At 55.9% G+C, this 20,716-nt stretch overlaps 1 protein-coding gene across 5 annotated transcripts in view; it reads right to left on the bottom strand.

Moving 5' to 3' along the window:
- The window catches only part of MTCL1 (microtubule crosslinking factor 1), a 110,898-nt gene that overhangs the window by 35,999 nt on the left and 54,183 nt on the right, over positions 1–20,716 (bottom strand). For 3 of the 5 annotated variants that reach the window (XM_072949249.1, XM_072949245.1, XM_072949247.1), the window contains 4 exons: positions 9,864–9,923; positions 8,621–8,698; positions 3,672–4,931; positions 2,497–2,652 (listed from right to left, as the gene is read on the bottom strand). In XM_072949249.1, coding sequence (XP_072805350.1) covers positions 2,497–2,652; positions 3,672–4,931; positions 8,621–8,698; positions 9,864–9,923 — 1,554 coding nt within the window. The remainder of the gene's footprint in view (positions 1–2,496; positions 2,653–3,671; positions 4,932–8,620; positions 8,699–9,863; positions 9,924–20,716) is intronic. The other 2 variants (XM_072949246.1, XM_072949248.1) reach the window with 2 other exon arrangements.

Here is a 20,716-nt window from a genome sequence, read left to right as displayed (position 1 = left end):
GCGGGGGGCCGGCTGACACTGGTTCACACCCTCTCTTCTCTCTCACAGAATGAGGGGGCTCCGCTGAAGATCCCTTCCAAGCAGTCATGTTCGGGGACCCTAAGGTACCACAGGCACAACCAGCTGCGCTCACTCGCCTTGTTCAAAGGTTGGCTTTCCCACCACGTGGACTCAGCAAAGCATCTTCCTCTCTCCAAAGCCCTGCCGGCCTCTGACGCAAAGCCCACCAGTCTGGGTGAGCGAGAACGCACCCCTGCCCAGGGAGCCGGCGGTGCCTCGGGTGGCGGAGAGGTGCTGGCACTCCGCAGAGTCCCCCGGACACAGTCACGTGGGACACACTGGGTGGTGCGGCACAGGGAGGGGCACGTTCTCTTCAGCGGGGTGTCAGAGGGAAGCGGACTGCCCTGTTCGCCACGAGCCGCGTTCCCGGGACAGGATCAGGGAGCAGCCAGGGGAAAGTGAGAGAAGGCCACAGCGGGCAGAGAGAACTGGCCCCGGGGCCCAGCCACCAGCCGTAGCGTTTGGTGCCAGTCCTCTGCGAGCAGGATGGGACCCAGACTGGCCTGCCTGGGGCTTGTGTGTGCTGTCATTTGATGTGCCCTGACTGGCCGGCTCTTGTTCATCTTCACTGCGCGTTTATAGTTGTGAAGCCACACAGACTGCAGGAGCTGGGACATCCCCCACCTGGCAGCCTTCAGCAGCAGGATGTCACCCCCTTTCCCAGACGTCACGATGACACAGTCTCATGCTTTTCAGTCAACAGCTCATTGGCTCCAAAAATCAACCGCTTATTACCCACGTGAGGCAACCAGGCAGTATTTTTACTCCCATTGTACAGACGAGAAAACAAAGGCCCAGAGACTTACACGAGAAACAGCTAGAAATAGGCAGAGCTGGGCTGGAGCCTGGGACACCAGTGCCTCTGCCGGGGTGGATTCCAGCGCGCGGCATGCCGTCCCCACTAGAAAGAGCAGTGGGTACAGTGGCAACCAAAGGCTGGGAAACATGTTTCCCTGAAGTTTCCATCCCGGTTTCCATCCTGGAGATGGATCACCCGGTTCACTGGAAATGCACCTAACTGTGAGCCTGCAGCTGCCCAAGCAAGTGGCCTTCACAGACGAGGGGCCTGTGTGAGACACGGGCTGGCCGGGGCTGCCTGTAGTCCAACGCAGTCAGAGCACATGGCTGAGTCCATGGGGAAGTGGGATGCCCCGACGTGTGGGGCCGCCCTGCTGGGCACACGGCTGCTGTTCCGGGGAGACGACACCCTGCAGCCAGCACGCTGGACGTGTCCAGAAGACACCTCTTAGAAAGTCACAAGTGCTTACACTGGGCCCTCCGTGCTTCTAACCGGGAGGTCCCTCTGCCTGGGGACCACCCATGGTGGCTCCATGCAGCCAGCACGCCAGGATTCTGCCTGTTTCCTGGGAGCTCAGCCCTTCACAGGCCAAGTCCCTTGTCACGCCTGGCTGTGGGCCAGTCACTTCCCTCTGGGCCTGGACGCCACCTCCTCGGGCAGGCCCGGCCTCTGCCCAGGTGATGCGAGGACAGGGGCCGCCTGGGATGTTCCTGAACTGCCTTGCTTTCATTTACGCTTTCTGGGGGTGGTCTTCACATCACCACCCGCCCAGCCCCTACAGGACCAGGGAGGAGACCCCGGCTGGAGAGACCCATACCCGAGTCCTCTGACTGCGCGGCAGCAGCCTCACTGGGGCGCAAGCCGCAAGCTGAACCGACAGGCCCTCCACGCACTTATTCTCCTGATCAAACGCCTGACTCTTTGCCAAGTGAACTTCCATTTGCTTCCAGATGTGACAACCCCCTCTCTCCATCTCCCCTGCCATCTAGGAACCGCTATGATGCCTCAGAACTGACCAGTGATATCCCCACTGGGACTGATGAATGAAGAGCCTTCATCCAGAGCTTCTCTAACACAGAACATGCTGCTCTAACCCTGCGGTCATCGGCCTCACTCCTCGGGGCCACCTGTCCTGTCCTGGGTGGAATTACTTGCACGGAGAGGGAAAACTGTTTACCACAACAGAGTATCTGTGGGGGCTGGGAGCTTTGTGGACGAGAGTTGCTATGGCAACAGCGACTACAGAAGCACCCCCAAGTCAGGAGAGCATCCTTGATTCTGCCCAATGGCTGGAGACGATCAAGGGAAAATGCCGGGTGGGCCCATGAGACACCGGGAGGACAAGCTCGGGTTTCAGCTCCGCTTTCCTTACTGTTTGACAAGGAGCCACAGAGTGCTCTCGAATCAGTCTCAGATGCTTTGCTACATCCCCAGGCGCCCGCAGGCCCCAGACAGCCGGTCTCCCTGCCGTCACCCCTTGGGGAACCCCCAGGTCAGGTGCATGCAGTGACACCCCCCTGCTTCCACACTCCCCCTGCCGCGTTCCCAAGGGGCCTGGGACTCAGGTGGGAACCATCACACAGACACACAGCAGAGGAGGGGCGGGAGGGGGCGGCGGGGGGACCACCACTGCTGACCTCTAGGCTGAAGCAGCTCTGGGCTCCGGGCCGGCAGTTCCCGGCGTCCCCGTCGGCTCGGCGGTGCAGCTCCCGTGCGGCTCGCGGAGGCAGAGGCCCCCGCTCCTCCCCTCGCTCCTGCCCGAGCTGCCACTCCATCTGATCTCTCAGTTTGGACTGTTAGGTGCACGGGAGGGATTTGTGGGTTTTGTTGTTTTTGTTTTTTGAAAAATTTTAAACAAAACACAAAGGACCAAGAGGGTGGAGGAGGGGTGGGGAAGGCAGACGGCTGGGAAACTACGGGACAGAGAGCAGCATGACCAGAGACAGCAACGCAAACACAGCAGCGACAGAGAGAGAAAACAGAACCGAAGTGAGGGCGAGCGTGAGGACAGGCAGAAGGACCTGGAAAGCAGAGGGAGAGAATGCAGAAGGCTTGACGAGGCGCGTGCGATGGGGACACGGAGGCAGACTCGCCCGCAGGCAGGCCACCGGGAAGGATACGGGAACAAGGCTCCTGCCGCCTCGCTGAGGTCGGGCGGCCAGGCCATGGTCCAGGGCGCCGCGCAGGAGAGCAGTCCCGGGAGGCCGCGCTGTCGCTGCCCTTGGCTCCGGGTGCTTTCACATCCTTCTCTGGCCGTGCTCCTCCCTGTCCAGGCTGTCCGTCTCGCAGAGGGGGTGGGCGGGTGGGCTCCCTAGGCCTTCGGGGCTGGACTGTCCCTGGGGCAGTGAACGCAGGTGGGGACGCCCGCGCTCCCGAGGAGTCTGCTACGCATCCCGACTGCGAAGTGCCCGTGGACTTTGTTTTAAACTCCTCTCTGCTTCTTCATCGGGAGGGCTGGTTGTTTGGGATGCCAAAAAAAAGGGAGGCCTGTGTCCATCCCTAGCGTTTCCAGCAGGATCAGCCTCGTGGCAAGAGGGAGGACCTCTAAGCCAAGAGCAGCTGTGCGGTTTAAAAATAAGAGGAATAGGGAGAGGAAACCAGGGAACGAAAGGACTAAACCAACAAATAAAACAAAACCAAGAGAAAGGAGAAACCCAACCAAGAGAAAGGATTTGGTTGACACCGGAGGCTTTAGCACGACGCGGGTTTGCAATCACAGCCAAGCAGCCGTGAGCAGGAGGAGCTGGAGCGCGGCCAGGCCAGCCAGCAGGAGCAGGAGGGAGCAGGGAGGCAGAGCCGGGAGCCCCCTTACCTGCAGGTCGGGGCCCAGCTCCTTCCCCAGGTTCCCGACGGGGGAGTCCCGGGACACGGAGGTCACAGTGGACAGGAAGCTGGACGACTCCGTGAGGTGGGGCAGCGGGGAAAGGCCCTCCAGACGCTCCCTCAGGCCGTCCCCGAGCCGGTCCACCTGCTCCAGGAAGGCCTGGAGCTCTTTCCTGAAAGCCTTCATCCTGGTGTTGAGGGTCCCCAGCAGCTGGGGCTCCGTCTGGGCGCCCTCTCCCCTCTCCCCGTCCCCCTGGACGCCAGCCCCGGGCAAGACGGCGGCAAGGTCCTCGGTGTCGGTGATGATGCGCTCCACGGTCCGCTCCAGCCGCTCGGCCTCGTGCCTGATGCTCGTCAGGCACTCAGAGTCCTCCCGGGCCCTGAGCAGCTCCGCCGGGCCCTCTCCGGCCTCCGATGGCTTTCCGCTGCCGAAGCCCGACGTCTTCTCAAAGGTCTCCTCCGAGTCGCTCTCGCCACCGATGGGGCCCTCGCGCCTGGGCTGGGGCGGGCGGCCGTCCTCCCCGTCGCTCTCCTTCCGGCCCACGTCGCTGTCGGCGTCACTGTCGCCGCGCGGGGGGTTGGACAGCAGCACCCGGTTCTCCTGCTGCAGCCGCAGCACCTTCCCGCTCAGCTCGCGGATCTGCAGCCGGGCCGCCTGGAGCTCGTCCTGCAGGGGCGCCCCACCGCCCGTGCCCGCCGCCAGCCACGCCGGCTCCGGCTCTGGCCGCGGCTCGAACTTGAACTTGCTCAGCTCGTGGGTCAGCTGCCGGTTGTGGTCCTCGATCTCGGAGATGGACCGCCGCAGCAGCTCCGCCTCCTCCTCCACGAACTGCAGGTGCCGGCGCAGCTCCGCGGAGGACTCCGGGGAGTCGCCGAAGGGTGAGGTAGGGATGCTGGAGACAGGGTCCCGGCTGGCCGCCTCCCGCTCGTGCTGGCCCCGCAGGTCCTCCATCTCCGCCTTGAGGCCCCTGTTCTCCACCTCCAGCTCGACGATCTTCCGGCCCAGGATGTTGGCCTCCTCCTCCACCAGCTTCAGCCGCAGCTTCAGCTCGGCCTCCCGGGTGCTGGGCGGCCCGCCCGCCTCGCCGGTGGGCAGGGGGCTGTCCACGTCCCCGTAGAGGGCCCTGTACCTCTGCAGCTCCTGCTCCAGCCCGTCCTTCTCCCGCCCCAGCTTAGCCATCTTCCTGAGCATCAGGGAGCCCTCCTCTTTGGCAAACTGAAGCTGGCACTTCAGATCGGCACTGTCATCCTGCCAGGAGAGAACAGCCAGGAGGAGGGTTATTTGAAAATACCAAATGTTCCTGTTTTTGACGACTTCCCTCGCACCTCGCCCCCGACACACAAACACAAAACACCAATCTCTCCATCAGTGTGTTGAGGCATGTGGAGAGGGGCCACGACAGAGCCGGGGCCTCCACGGGGGACAAGGGCCTACGTTAGGGGCTTTGCCGCAGAAACAAAGGCAACGAGGAGCCTGAACAGCGTGCACATGACACCATCGTACAGAGGATGAGTGCAGACGAGTGAACGGAATGAAACCCAGTGCCATAAGCAATGCGCACGCCCCCGCCTTACTCTGCGGGTCCGACCTGACCAGCGAGAGACCCTGGACCCCTCGTGAGGCCAGGGGCAGGGGGACAGGCCTCCATGGCTACTTCTACCCATTGTCACTCACCTCCATGGCACAGACCTCCCTCATCAGAGGGGCTGGCGTCACCACAGGTGTGACTAGCATGAGGAAGCCAGGCCATCCGGCTCTCCACGGATTTGCTGAGAACCGGAGACAGGGCAATCTGGCACTCCTCCCCGCCTCCCCTCTCCCAGCCTATCACAGGGACATGAGGACATCACGAGGTGACAGGCACGAGGATGCTTTAGAAGTCGAGATGCAGAGTACATCCCAAGCTCAGATGGCTGGTTAGTGTGAACTGGTTCCTGCAGACCTGAGACCTGGGCTACTCACACCCTTCTCCCCATGCAAACGCAACTTCAGAGCCTCCAGTCAGTCCCACTCCCTTTAGCTGCTCTAACAGCCGGGAATTAAACTCAGAAACCCGAGGCTCGCTGGGACACAGTGGATCCTGGAGGGTCACTGGAGCGGGCTCTCTGCTACTAGAAGCCCACACTGCTCAGCTAAGGCCAAGAAGGCACTTTCTGGACCAACTGGACAGTGGCGCCCTGGGGCTCCGTGAGCTCTGGATTCAGGCTTGCACCATATTTTACTAGTCACATTCAGTCATTGGCGACAACAGCCGATTTCTGCTGATTGGCTATTAAGTTTCAAAAGTCTGTCACGGGGACAAAGACTTTGGTGAAGGCTTCTCTCATCATGCAACTCCAGCGCCCTGCTGGGTGATGGCCACATGCCAGCAGGCCAAGGGAGCGAGAGCCAGCACACCAGCCTCTGCACCCAGTCAGCCCTCTGCGGGACGGTGAACCCTTCCAGACAGACCATCACTTGTGCGCAAGTGGTCTGTCAGGGAGACACAGCTCTCAGCCTCCGAGACACAGCTCATTCTTGGCTGTTCCGTGCTGCATGCTCACCATGGGTAGAAAGACATAGGAAGACCTCCTTGGGTGTGCCCAACTTTTCTCCTTCCACCCTGCCTAGACTCCCCCTGCCCACACCACATACCCACGGAAGGAAAGAAAAGCAGGGTGACCAGGAAGACTGAAGGAAAAATCTGAGGCCAGCTGTGAGCCAGTGCTGCGTGGAAGCAGCCCTGGGGCTGCCTGTGCGTCCTCTGAGGGAGGCACACCCTCACCGCCACCCGCTGAGCGGGAACTGACCAGTCCTGCCCTTTCCGCATGTGGCACCAGGGCCTGAGCGCTGGGCCCTGGAAAGCTGTCTCCTTATGTCCAAAGCAGGACCTTCACTCAGCCGAAGTTGACGTGAAGGTGCAGCGGAATCGCACACAGCAGAGGGGCTAGTACGCGGTCAGGCTCCACTTTCTGCTTTGTCTGAAACTCAGTTACCACTGGGGAAAGGAGCCAGGAACTGCTTTTTTCCCCCATTTCGCACATCAGGAGAGTAATATATATAAGTGTCCCTGGGAAGAAAGCATGGTCTTTATGCTCCAAGAACTTGTCACATTAAAGAGTTCGTTGGTTTGGGATCAGTCAGACGTTAACAAGGGCTTCTGTGATGAACCGGAAATTAAGTTGAGTGTCTGCCCCACCCAGCTGAGCAGCACGGGTTACCACTGCTGCTGGGTTAACAACAGAGATTTAAAGGGCCCACAGAGTAGGTGGGCTGTGAAAGGCACACACTGTCTAGTCCTAACACTAAGGGAGACGCATACGTATTTGTTGATTCATTCATCGCTACAGTAAATACTGAATCCTCCTGTCCACCAGAAGTTGGCATGTTCAACAGCCCAGCTGCTGAGAACTCTCCAAAGCAGAACAGTTAAAAGCACCTTTTCAGGTTTTGATAAATGCAGACTTAAAAAAAAAATCTGCGTGTCCAGATACCCGGAGGGGGCTTTGCTGCTCACGTGCAGGGCTGGAGCTTGAGTGAGCTAGACTATGCGTCGGTGCAGACAGACCGTCAGTGCTCCATAAACGGGTCAGACGGGGCGTGACAAGCCTAAAACAGGAAGACCGCCAGCCCCCGCATTAACTGCAGAGCCAGCATTTGTCCTGTGTGCAGTCAAGATCACCTGCACGACCCAGTCTCTGCCACGAGGCAGGGAAATACACCTTCGTGCCTGAGGACAGCCAGACACCGTGGAAGAGAATGTCACCAGCCACAAGGGAACCCCCTCCAGCCTGGGACGGCCCAGGGACAGGCAGGATCCCCTGCTGTGACCAACGTCCTGACCGTACTCCCATGGGAAACGACGTCTGGCGAGGCCCCGGCAAGGAGGAGGCCGAGGAGCAGAGTCACCTGCCCGGTCCCGGAGACTTTCATCTCCAACGCAGACCAGGGAACTGCAGGCCATCTTTCCTAAGGGCCTCCCCCAAAAGCTGAGCGGAGAAATTAGGGAACCCGGGCCTTCCCCAAGGGCTCTGCACTGGGTTGTAACTGCTCATCTGCACCCTTTATCCAGGTGGAAGATCCCAAAGAGCCCTCAGATTGCCTTGATTTCTGAAAACCTTGTACTGCATCCACCCCCTACCCTCAGTTCCCCACAAGTCTGATTATAAACCAGAACCATCCTCCTGTCTCCTTGAACTTTAACCCAGGTCAGTTAAAGAAGCAAGACTCAGTGATAAACCGTAGGAAGTGTCCGATTCATTGGTGACCTGAGGACTGAGAAAACGTCCCAACAGTCTTCCTGCTCCTTAAAGAAAGAAACCACCCGCGCGCCAGGGACTGTAACGCACGGCTGGAGCACGCATCGTGTCTACTCGGCACCCGTGCACGGCCAGGCCTGCCGCCAAGACCAGCGCAGTTTCCAAAAGAAAGGCACTCTCTGGAGCCGAAGGGGTGTACGGATCTACCGAAGGGGTCAGACTCCCTCGGTAGGTCGGTGGAGGCGGCTGGAGCCAGCACACAGGGGAAATGGGAGGCAGGGGAACTGGCTCGGCCTGTTCTGGGGCGGGAGCCATGTCTTCTAAAGGATGGGGAATCACAGCCTCGGCTAAGCAGCAGGGGCAGGACCCCCATCTTAGCTCGTAACCGGAGAATTCCTCAAACTCCAAGGCTCCCAGGAGGGGTCTAGGCCAATATCAAGGTCTGGTTTCAGGAGATGGTCAGGGAGCTCCGGTATGCAGCCTGAAAGCAGATCCAGAACCTTTCCCCATGACCCTTCTGGTGCAGGCAGAGAAGGCAAGCTCAGCACCGAGGTGGGGACACACGCAGGGCCACCGCCACCACCACCAGCTGGAAAGGCCTTGCCAAGCAACAGAAATATATCGCCGCAGGTATATATTCTTTGGCTTGCAAGTCTGCCATCTGGCCAGCACCCGAGCGCCGACGGCTCGTGTTCCTACCTTGCGCCGGGGGGCCAGCTTCCTTTGACTTTTGGTTGCAGACCTGCAGTTCCCGGGGCGCTCCGCTCCGCCACTCTGCTGGACAGAAACTCCGCGCTCAGCGGCACCGCAGGCTGGGCACTTAACCCCTTCCCGAGCCCGGGTGTCCCAGCCGCGGTCCTCAGCCTGGTTCACCCGGTGCGTGCACCACAGGCTGCTCGCTCTGAGACGGGGCAGAGATTATTACCCTTCTAAAGAAAAGATCTTCCCTGTTCAGGAGCCAGGAAGCTGAAACACACTTGGAGCTCCGGAGGGCTGATGCACCCAGCAGCAGGGACGAGAGACCTAAATGTCCCCATCACTAGTGGATTCCAAAGTGAGACATGGGGAGCAGAGATGTGGATGGCAGAGAACAGCTAACCACTGGCATTCCTCTGGCTCGTGCAGCCTGGCCCTCCCTCCTTGAAGGCTACTCTGGGGACCGGGGGCTTTGGAGGATGGAGAAATTGGAGGGAATCGGGTGTGGATTCACGTGGCGGGGGGGGGGTGCAGTTTCCTGGACTGACTGCATCTCTCTGATGACTGCTTGCTCTGGGAGCTCCAGGAGCTGACACCCCCAGAACGCCTTCTTCTATCAACACCAAATACTAGCAGCAATTTAAAAAAAGGAAGAAGGGTGGGGGGAGAGAGAAAGAAAGAGAAAAAGGAAGGAACAAAAGAAAACAAAGAAAAGCCAGGAAAACAAGTGTTCCAGAAAGCTCAGGGAGTTCCGAAGAGCACATGCCACGCGCACAGACGGGACGACGCTGTCACCACCTTCCAGAGACGGCGTCTCGCCGTCTATGAGGACAATCTGAGATTCTGTTTAGCATGTGCGTTTTTTTGGGAAAAAACCCAACACTCCAAACAGCGTTTTGTGGAGACCCGAGCAGACGGCAGCTACACCGTTCCGTTGCACTCCTTCTCTGGGTGAAGGGCTGAGGGGCTGCCGCCAGCCGTGGGCGCCGCAGAGCCCTGAGCTGCACCGGGTGCGCTGCGCTCTTGCCTGGAGGACTCACCAGCGGCCTGACGCCAGCAGCGGAAGGCGGAGCTGCAGGCCTGGGGAGACACTTTTCAGCCCTGGAGGCTTTGAGTGAGCCCAGTTTGGGGGGCAGGTCGGGTTTCTTTACTACGTTAGAGGTGACACTAGTGCTTTTTGAGAAAATTCGAAATGAGGCCATGGCCCCTGGCGGAGCTGTAACATGAGGATGAAACCGCTGCTTACCTGGGCAAAGGCTTTCTTTTCTTTGTACGTTTCCCGGCTGCCTCTTCTCTTCAGGGAGCTCTGAAAGAGACCCAGGGGACATTCGGTTAAGGAGGGTCCCGTGCAAGAGCCAGGGGGGACCCGGCTCAGCCTGTTCCGGGGCAGGAACCACGTCTTCTAAAGGAGGAGGACTCACAGCCTCAGGTACGGTGGCAGAGGTAGGATCCCCATCTTAGCTCGTAACCAAAGACTTTCTCAAACTCCAAGACTCCCAGGAGGGGTCTAGGCCAGTATCAAGGTCCTGCCATTGCTGAGGCGCTCCGCTCCGCCACTGCTGGACAGAAACTTTCAGGAGATGGTCAGAGAGCTCTGGGGTGCAGCCTGAAAGCGGGCTGGCCCCCACCTCCAGTCTTGCACATGTGCCAGCAGGGGGTCGGAAATGCAAACACGTATAAATAAAATGGCCGAGGGATGTCTGGGACAGAAGGAGCCGAAACTGACCCCGGACCTCCAGTCAAGGGTGGAGACAGAAAGAGTGACTGGAGGAAGAACGAGACGCATCCGAGAGGAAGGTAACAGGCCCGAAACCCAGCAGGGTGAGTGTGATCCCGACACGAGGTGGGAGAAAGCAGTCTGGAAGGCGAGGATCAGCTGGCATCCTTTGGAACCCAGCGAGCCTGTGCTGGGAAGAGGTCCCCCGATGGTGCCCCCTCTCCTCTGCAGATTTGCCGGAAGGCAATGGGATGGGGGTCCCCGGAGCTCCCTCTGTGGGGGCAGTGCCCTCTCTGCTTCATGCCTTTGCTGCAGCTCCCACAACACAACAGCTAGGAGGGAGGCTCTCCAAGTCACCTCCGTCACGTCAGATGTCATGATAATCGACTCAGTTCCTCCATTTCAGTGTCTCAGCGTCAGAAGGTCAGGCCGTGCCATTTACTGGATGAATTTCAGGATTAAGAAACAATGAATAGCCAAGACGTGGAAGCAACCTGAACGTCCATCAACAGATGACTGGATAGAGGAAGCTGTGTTATCGTGACACAGTGGAATACTACTCAGCCATAAAAACAACAAAATAATGCCACTGTAGCAACATGGGTGGACCTGGAGATTGTCATTCTATGTGAAGTAAGTCAGAAAGAGATATGATATCACTTATATGTGCAATCTAAAAAAAAACTTATTTGAAAACAGAAACAGACTTTCAGACATGGAGAACAAACTTATGGTTACCAGGGGGGAGGGGATGAGAGGGGATAAACTGGGAGTTCGAGATTTGCAGATACTAAACTGATACATAGAGAATAGATAAAGAATAAGTTTCTACTGTACAGCACAGGGAACTATATTCAACATCTTGTAACTTATGGTAAAAAAGAATATGAAAAGGAATGTATGTATGTTCACGTGTGACTGCAGCACTGTGCTGCACAGCAGAAACCGACACAACAGTGTAAAGTGACTATGCTGCGATCAATCACTCAATGAAACCCAAGAGGAAAAAAAGATTCAAAAATTCATTCACAACAGGGGTCGGCCAACTCTGGCCCACAGGACCCATCCGCCCACAGCCCATTGTGAGATACTGGAGCACAGCCTCGTCTGTGGATCAGGAGGGAAACAGATCCAGACCATGTCTTAAAAAAATTCCAGATGAATTAAAAATCTGGATGTAGAAATAAATCACCAAAAAAAAACTAGACGGAAAGAGCTGAATTTCCATTTGTTCTTGGGGCGTGGCCTTTATGAACACGAGAAACAAAGGTTGGAACATCCAAGGAAAAGATGAAGAGAGTGGACTGGTCAGACTTTCAACTTTTATATATCAAAAGAAACCATTACAGTATTATACAACGTGACACAATGGGGGAAAAAGTTTTCGAACACAAGACAAAGAATCATATTTTGTAAGCAACATGAAAGCCATCTTAGTAAAAAAAAAAAAAAAGGCCAATAAACACAATGCCTAGTAATTAAAACAATAAGATCTTATTTTTCACTTTAGGATTTACAGACCCAGAGAAGCATGACACCCAGGGTTTGCAAGTGTCCACGACACTTAGAGATTAAGGAAGTAAACACGTTAAAAAGGAACAGCAGATTATAAACAGCATGTATCTTGTTATTTCAACTTCCACCTGATAGATCGTAAATACACATTTGTATTATACGTGTGCGTGAGAAGAGCAGCCTAGACAGGTATCTATAAACCTCAAAATGTTAACAGTGCTCTTCTTCAGGTGACTGAGTGATGAGCGATTCTAACTTTCTCTTCTGTGGCTTTTCAAAGTCTCCAGATTATCTACAGTGAATATCATTTCCTTTGCAATTAAAAAGAACCCCCCCCCCCAGGAAATTAAGATCTGTCCCTGAAGGAGGGCGGAGAACAGAGGCCATCACTGACCTGCTGTGTAGGATTATGGCTGCGCTTCACCAGAAGCTACCCGCCGGCCTCCAGGTCCCTTTCCATAGGGTGTTCTCATCAGTCTGGTTCTGAGGTGTAACTGACGCACACACGTTAGGTTAAAAAGACCAGGACGTGCCCTGAGGGTGGGGGAACCAGCCAGGTACCCCCGGGCACTGCAGGTCCCCAGCTCCAGCCGGGGGTGCAGTCCCGCCCCCTGAGTCTCACCCAGGGCGGTGCCAAGTGCTCTGGGGGTCCTGGCCGGGGACCCTGGGCACAGGATGTTCTGTGTGAGCACATGGCCACCTCCCTCCTCTGGGTGACTCCGACCAGTGGACTCCTTCAAGAAAGAGTAAGGAAAGGGGTGAATACAGACTATCAAACAGACCCCACGACGGGGGCTCGCCCATGACTCAGCCCCCTCTTCTGTTTTAGGCTGGCCAACTGCCAGCCAATCAACTCTACATTCCTATTGAAAAGGGGGGGAAAAAAACTGAGTTTGAATCCAAATTGAATCCATCTAAGGCTGATGCATTTGCTGAGTATTGAATACGATTAAATAAAATATGAAGTTGGGCAATTACTTAGACTTTTATGTCAGTTCTTAATGTTTCCTATTTTAAGTTAGCAGCCAGTTTCTCCCAAGCAATTTCAGAAGAACTAAAGAGCTCTCGATTACTAAAACGTTTCAGAGACAGATTTGCCGCTTAAAATTTAGATTGGTCGTAAACAGAGGCAGAGGGAAATGAGGATGCTGTGAACGAGTCAAATGGTAAAGGGCAGAGGTGGAGACGACGGTTTCCAGAATTCTTAGTCTTATTATTTAGAAAGCTGTTTGGATTTGGGGGGCTGATATGCAGCACACAGCTATACAACCAGATTAAGAAAATGAAGGTGCCCAGGTCTTCTCATCAGGGTTCTCTGACCCGTGTGACAGTCCTCAGTTAGGTGTCATGAGATGTGATGGACAGAAATTACTAGCTGGCCTCCCCTCCGGCCAGAAGCAGCAGGTCCTGGCCGGGAGGTCCCTCCTTCCTCTCCTGTGCTCCGCTCTGCTGAAGTCAGCTGCACCCCAGCTACGCTGCGGGTCCAACACGTGTGAACCCCCTCAGATTTGGTGGAAAACCCTCCGGGGCTACAGTGGGAAGGAAACCTCTCTCCTTGGCCCGTCTGGGAGGGTGATGGTGATACTAACAACTGCCATTTGTCGGATACCTCCTCGTGCCAAGCGCAATGCCAGACATTCTTGACGTAGCCAATCTCGCTCAGTTCTCACGGGAGCCCTGAGATAGATAATATGTATGATACATTCTTACCACTGGTTAACGGACAAGGAAACACAGTCGGAAGTTAGGTACTGTTTCAGGGTCCCCCAGACTTGGAGATGGGGCGCCCTCCTGACCCGACCCTGACTCGAAGCCCTCCCTCCCAGTCACAGCCCAGCCTCCCAATTCCAGCTGGCTTTCTGTTTTCTGGAGGTTTCTGAGCTCCAAATTGCTGAGTTTTTTGTTTTTTCTTTTTCCATCCAAAAAGTCTCTTTCTCTTTAGCAAAAGAGCACGAAGAATTATTACAGGAACGGATGCAATCTGCTGTGCTCCGAGGTACCTCATGGCAGTGACATACTTCTTGTTGGCGCTCTGATGGTTTCTGAAAGGGTGTGCGGCTGCAGACAGCAGAAGGCCTTACTCGGAAAAGACGGAAAACTACGATCAGGGGACAAAACTGCACACTGTCAGTGAGGAAAAGAGGAGGAAAGTGACACGGAGACGCTGTGGCGGAAAGAAAGTCCGGTCACAAAGGCCAGGGCAGGTGGGGGTCCTGGCGGCCAGGGGCGAGGGGGAGGCCGGGGGGCAGGAGCCAGGCCACAGGCTGTGCTGTCTGGGCCACGAGGCCCACCTGGGACAGGCGGGGGCCGCCAGCACACCCAGCCTGTCAGACGCCGCCTCCTCCTGGGAAAGACGTGCAGACAAGAACAACAGGTTGCCGCACACGCACAGACCTGGGGTGGGTGACACCAGCTCCTTAGCGGTGGGGCGGCTGGTCCGCCTTATGCCTTAGAGACGCACCTTGAAGCCCAGCAGCTGGAAAACTGCCGGCACACACGCCACCACACAGGAGTCTCAGCCAGATGTCACAAGGTAAACTAGACATGACAGAGTGAAAATGGAAATCATCAGTACGCAGGAAGAAGCAGAGACTCACGGCCACGGCAGCAGCAGAATGATGGCTGTGCCCAAACCACGGGTCTGTCCCCCCGGCGAGAGCTCCCGCCTCCTGATGCGCACAGGCGCCCGGCCACGCCACCAGGCACCACACAAAACGCGGGACGAGCGCCCGCACTTCAGACGTCTCTCTGACTCAGCCAGTGACCAGCGAGGCCCCTGGGCTTTTGCAAAGGGCGGAAGCCCACAGAGATGTCTGCTGCCTGCCTGGCTGAGCCGAAGTGAAAACCTGCGTCTGGAAGAATCTGTTTCTGGCTCCCACTGGTCTGCTGGAAAGAAATATACCTGCCCATCCCTCAAGAGAGGCAAAGTGCTTCCTAGTCTAACCAAATAATACAGAAGAGTTAGAAGTACTCTGAAAAACAAAAGAACACAAACAAAAAAACAGATGAGAGATATATTAAAACGTTGCCCCATTTTCAGCAAGAGTTCATCACTCATTTTTTTTTCAGGTGAGAAAATTCTTAGTACTCTAACCGAAGCGCAGACCTTGGAAGTGTGGAAGGGTTCTGCTCACTCACAGTACTGTTGCATCATAATGAAGCCCTCACACCCTCTGGACCTTCTAATGTGACTTGAGTGCTGTGTTGGTAACAGGCTGCACTGTTGCAATTTATGCACACATTTGTCAAAACTCAGGGAATGTAAACTCAAGATCTGTGCGTTTCAGTATCTGTAAATTAACTCCAAGTGTCAGCAAAAATTAAGCCCTGGATGACGATGTGTATTTACAGAAAAGTGAATTCGTGTCTACAGTTTATTTTCAGATGCATCAAAAATTATGATGGGTTAACGAATGGATGGATGAAGAGATGTGTGAAAAGTAACTATGTTAACACAGGATGCAGGTGGTGACTACACCAGTTCACTAGAAAATTCTTTAAGCTTTACTGCATGTTTGAAGACTGTCATAATGTTTGGAAGAAAAACATTATACACATGTTTCTAATTTCATTGAAAACAGTTAATGTAATATTGCATCACCACCTAGAATGGTTACTAAAAACTTTTTAATGCCATGGGAAATTTTTCATAAAATGCCAGTCTTTGAAATGCAGGATGAAAGACATAAATGTAATATAATCTCATCAAGATTAAATATTTTTGTCTCTGAAATGTTTGGAAGCAAATACACTAAAATGCTAATAGGTCTTATCCAGTGGGCAGAATTTTGAGTGACTCCATGTTTTTCTTTACAGATATTTTTCATTTCTCTGAAAGACTCAACCTATATTATTTTTTCAAATTAGAAAAGATGTCATATTTCAAAAACAACAGAACTGACCCACGATGCAAACACCCTCGCTACACCGAACACTGCAGAGGACGGCATGAGGGACCAGGGCCCTGAAGCCAGACAGGCGTGGATAGGAGGGGAAGCTGAGCAGCAGCCCCCGGGCAGGATTAGCTCCGCGCTGCTGGGGATTATCAAATGGTCTCTGCACAGAGGACAGGGAAGGGCCTAATGCACATTCAGGGACAGCAGACAGCTCTGAGACTCTCATCACCCTCCCAGGCTGACAGCTTCCTCTCCGAGAGGCTCCCCAGCCAGGCGGAGGTGGACGTGCCGTCTGGTGTCTGCCCAGGGGCCCTGTTACCTCAAGGCAGCGCTCAGCTCCCACCCAGAGGCTCCGCAATCTCCAGGCGTCCCTGCCCAGCACTCTGCACAGAGCCCCTCCTGTCCCTTGGGTGTATCTGCAGCAATTCTCATCTTTAGGCGTGGCTACTTGGATTCCCACTTGTGACACCAAGACACAGTCTCTAAGTGATTTCAGGGGAGGGTGGGGGTGCCTGCACCCAGGTTTCATGATTCTTGTGGAGCAAAAGCTCTCTTTGTATCCTGTTAGCCTCCAGCACCTTCTGGGAGCTGCAGATGATTCAGCAAGGCCAGACCAGGCACTGAGCTGCAGAGAGAGGGGCAGGACGCTGCCTGCTCCCGCAGCCTGAGAAAAACCCCAGAGGCCCAGGAGCTGCTGGGTGTGGAACGAGCTGCCAGCCCCCCGCCTCCAGGAGAGTGTCGCCCTGGGAGCAGATACCGGCCCTGGGCTGGGGACGGGCTGGAGCAGCAGAGGGAGGGCCGGCCCTGGAAGGTCCCGGGCAGGGCTGCAGCTAGGAGCAGCCTTCTGTGGAAGATGAGAAGGGCCCGGGTTCCAGTGATTAAAAGCAAGGGAGCCAGTCCTGCTTTCTGGAGTGCTAGCTTCTTTTACAAACACATAGGCTTAAGCTGGATGCCCCAAATGGCACATATGTCTGCTAGCAGATTACGGGACAGAACATCCCAGACAGTGTTTCAAAACACATCGGCTCCCAGACCAGGTGTCTGCACGCAGCCCTTTGCCAGCTACGGCAGGGTGGCCACGGTTAGAGCCGCCATCGTCCGTAAGTCCCTGCTCAATGCACCAGGCCCCGGGCTCTGACTCAGACGGTGAGCAGGGCCCAGAGCCCCGGGAGCTTTCCCACGGCCCGGCGGCGCGCTCCCCGTGGGAGCTGCTCCTCTCCACCGGAAGCTCCCACAGCCCGGGCATCGCTGAGGACCTGGGGCCGGGGCTGAGCTGAGAGCGACGGGGGCCCGTCAGCTCAGCGCCCCGTGGGCCTCGTGTGCGGGGCCTGCTCGGCTGTCACAAGCCCTGCGGCCCGGCCGGCCGGCCGGCTGCTCACTGACACCACATCTACAACCAGCTTCTCCCTTGAAATGCTGGCTGAGGAAACCCGGAGGGTGTCACGTGCTTCTGTGTAAGCTGTGAAAATTAAGGCGCCCTCGTCTCCGTGTGGAGGGCGAGAGCGCGCTTTCCCGGGACTCCCGCGGCGTTTACGCCGAGGGCTGCCCCCCACCCCGGCTGCGTGTGGACCCGCCTGTGCCGCCGGGCTGGGTTCCGACGGTGCCTGGGCTGACGGAGCGAAGGGCGGTGTCCGCCTGGAAGCTCCGTCCTGCTCCTTCCTGATGGCGGTCTCACAGCCGTTCCCACGGGGACAGGCTGTCACCCGACAGGCCTGCCCACCTGCCCCGTGCCACCACCTGTCCACGGACCAGAGCAGAGGCGCCAGGTCCTCCTGACCTTTAGGTGCTCAGTTCAGTGGGAGCAGTCCCGCTCAGCACAGGCAGGGGTCGGGGAGTGACACGGGCCCAGGGGAGGACCCGCACAGGGGCCCAGCACCGCACCAGGATGGACACAGGACCCGTGGTCCCTCAGGACCAGGGGAACAGAGGCTTGAAAAGATGCCTGATGCACCCAGGGAACTGGGGGGACAGCCCGGCTCGACCCCCGCAGCCACCTCTGAAAAGCAGGACCAGGGCACCCACGGCACAAGGTCGAGTGGCCTCTGCCCCACCGTTGCCACCTGCTCAGCTGTCATCTCTCCCCCTTGGGTCCCCAGTGCCTTACACGTCCCTGTGTGGCTGCACCACGTCTCCCTCCTCCTCACGCCTCCACCCCCTTCCCAGGTTTCCAGAAGGAAATGTCGGCAGCCAGGGGCCTCCCGCCACCACGTCCCCGCCTCCCACGCTGACACCTGCAGGCCCACCCAGGGATATGCGGTGCGGCTCCAGGCCGCTGCAATAAAGCACAGTGTGGGAAAGGGGAGGCTTCGGAAAATTAACTGGTGTTCAAAGCAGGAGTCCTCTGGAGGTTTAAGTGGCAAATGGTCTGCGAATGGGACAAGGCCAGCAGGAGGGCTGTTTTCCTCCCCCCGATGCTGCTGACCTCCCGGCTCAGCACACAGCCCCAGGTCCGGGCCAGCGCTCGAGTTTGCGTCATACGCGATCCATACTCCACTCGTGGGCTCCGACTCTTCTTTTAGGCGTTTGATTTCCACTCTTCTCATCGCCTGGACTCACAGAACCTGAGATCTTTCAGAGTTGAATGGAATTTCAACTGGTTTTTAAAAGCTTTGTAAGTTTTGCTTTAGAGAGACTTTGAATTCAAGTTTAAAAATTTTCTTGTGTGATATAACACACTTTCTTCCAAAACTGGCCCAGCATCTCCACGAGCTGTTCAGTTTTGCAGCAAACACGTGATGACCCATCAGCTCTACGTGTGAAAGAGAAAGATGAACAAGGACACGGGCGTCTAGCTTCAAACCCGGCCACAGCCTTGACCTTGGACCGGTTCCTTGAGTTCCTGGTGGTGCCTCAACATTCTTGTTCAGAAGTGCAGATAATATTCATATCTAATTTGTATAAAGGGTTCTCGTAAGGACTAAATGAAGCAATATTCTTAAAAAGTGATTGTCATAAAAAGCAAAAGCAAACGTCAGCTGTTAAACAATTTTGATTCTTTTCCTGGTTAACATTTTCCAACGCTAATCATCCTTTCTCTCTCTCTTTTGCAAAGTAGAGAGTAAGAGGTGTTAATAATCACTTCAGCTTTCCTCTCCCTCTAGGAGAAGACGAACATTCACAGAAACGTCCTTCTCTCTCTGCATGGGAAATGTGTTTGGAATATAAATTTTCATCCATGTGATCTCTGCATATGGGATGGAACCTGGATCATTTAGATCTCTAAATTCATATCCCAGGTCACGTAAACTCTGTCCTGAAAATGTCTTCCTGTCCTCTGATAATAATTCACACAAGAAAATTTAACTTAACAAAAAAGAAGTCTCTCTCACAGGAAGTGGGCATTATTTCTCTCATCTCAGGGAGATAAACAGGTCACATTTTCCACAGGGCAGTTAAGCACGGCCAGAGCCGTGGCAAAAATGGCTTCACACACGAAGTTCAGGATGAGTCAAACCTCTAGGGCAAAAAAGATGACAAGGCGTGCTGTCCTCACCACTAGAACCCACCAGATCCCAACTGTCCAAGGAGAGACATAGCATCTCTGGCCGTAGTATTGTGACATTAAGACAAAGTGAATAATACGGTGGGGGGAGAGCCGAAGGGAAAGTAGAAGCATGAAGCAGAGAAAAGGGAAATAAGAAAGGAGAGAGATAAAATCTCTCAAGAGATGGGAACGGAGGGACCCCCAGGGTGTGAGGCTGGGATGCTGGGAAGCCCTCTTCTCTGCTCACGGCGCCAGCAGGATGTGCAAATGCCAAATCTCGTCTGGATGTAAAGCCACGCCCGGCTGGAAAAACACTGGAGGCGTTCACCGTGCACTTTCCTGGCCTTCACGACAAGTGGGTCCCCACCGGCCTGGCACCCGAGCCCCACAGACCCCCTTGCGCTCCGCGGTCCTGTCCTCGGACGTGGTGCCCTCCTCCTTCCTTCCCAGGTCCGGGTCCCCGTTCCCTTCCACACACTGAACACGGACACAAGGTCTCATCACAAGGTCTCCTCGGCGCTGGGCAGATGGCGCACACCTTCTTATAATTTAGGACGCTCTGAACGGGCTTGATTGTGAACTGACAGTCTGGGGGGAGCTGTCTTCTGTGCCGTCAGCAGGGTGTTTCAGGCTGCACGGTGCATGCGGGGCTCTAGTGACTAAAAATAATGATGAATGAGATGGAGAAAGGACGGCGGGCGCGCAGAAACGGAGACCCGAGGCAGCCCCGCGCAGCCTCGCAGCCTCAACGAAGGGCAGGATGCGGGCGAGGGGCTGCACCCCGCCCCGCCCTCCTGTGCTTCGGTTTTCCCACATTTATCTCCTGCCTCTCTCCTGTCTCAGGTGTCTGTTCCCCACACAGAGAGGGTCCCCACTTGTTCTGCCCCCCACCTGCTGACACCGTCTCCCTCATTGGTTGCAGCTGCATCGATACTACGGCCCCTGTCTCCATCCCTGGGGGGGCTCCCAGCTGCCCCTTCGCCAGTCCTGCCTCAGGAAGAGATGCCTCGAAGTCTTCGTCAGCCCCTCTCCTCCCCCCGCGGTCGTCACATGCCATCCAGGGCACTTCTTCTTGCGTGTCTGTGTCTCTCCTCTCCTGCAGCCATGGGAAGACTCGATGGTCCTGGCCAGCCCTGGGGGGTGATGACCACCCGCCAGGCTGCTGTCCTCAACTGGCTGAACTATCGAATAACGTGTGCATCGGGGACAGTCCCAAAGGCACCTCCATCCGGCTTACACATCACTTGTACACCTGCAGGTGGCCGCCTCTGGTGATGGACACCGTGTTCCGCGCTTGCGGTGTCCACGGGCACATGGTCAGGTCTGACCAGTCTCGACTGCACAGCACAGCACGTGGACGCCATTCATCCGAGTGCCCTTTCACCTTCTCCCCGACAATCTCGACCTTTCTACAACATGAGTTATCAGAGGCTCAAATGCACATTTGCACCATCATGTTCAGTGGGGACATTATTCACAACAGCCAA

Source organism: Vicugna pacos, chromosome 24, assembly GCF_048564905.1.
Source record: "Vicugna pacos chromosome 24, VicPac4, whole genome shotgun sequence".
NCBI classification, from domain to species: domain Eukaryota; kingdom Metazoa; phylum Chordata; class Mammalia; order Artiodactyla; family Camelidae; genus Vicugna; species Vicugna pacos.
This window is presented reverse-complemented; position numbering and strand designations above follow the sequence as displayed.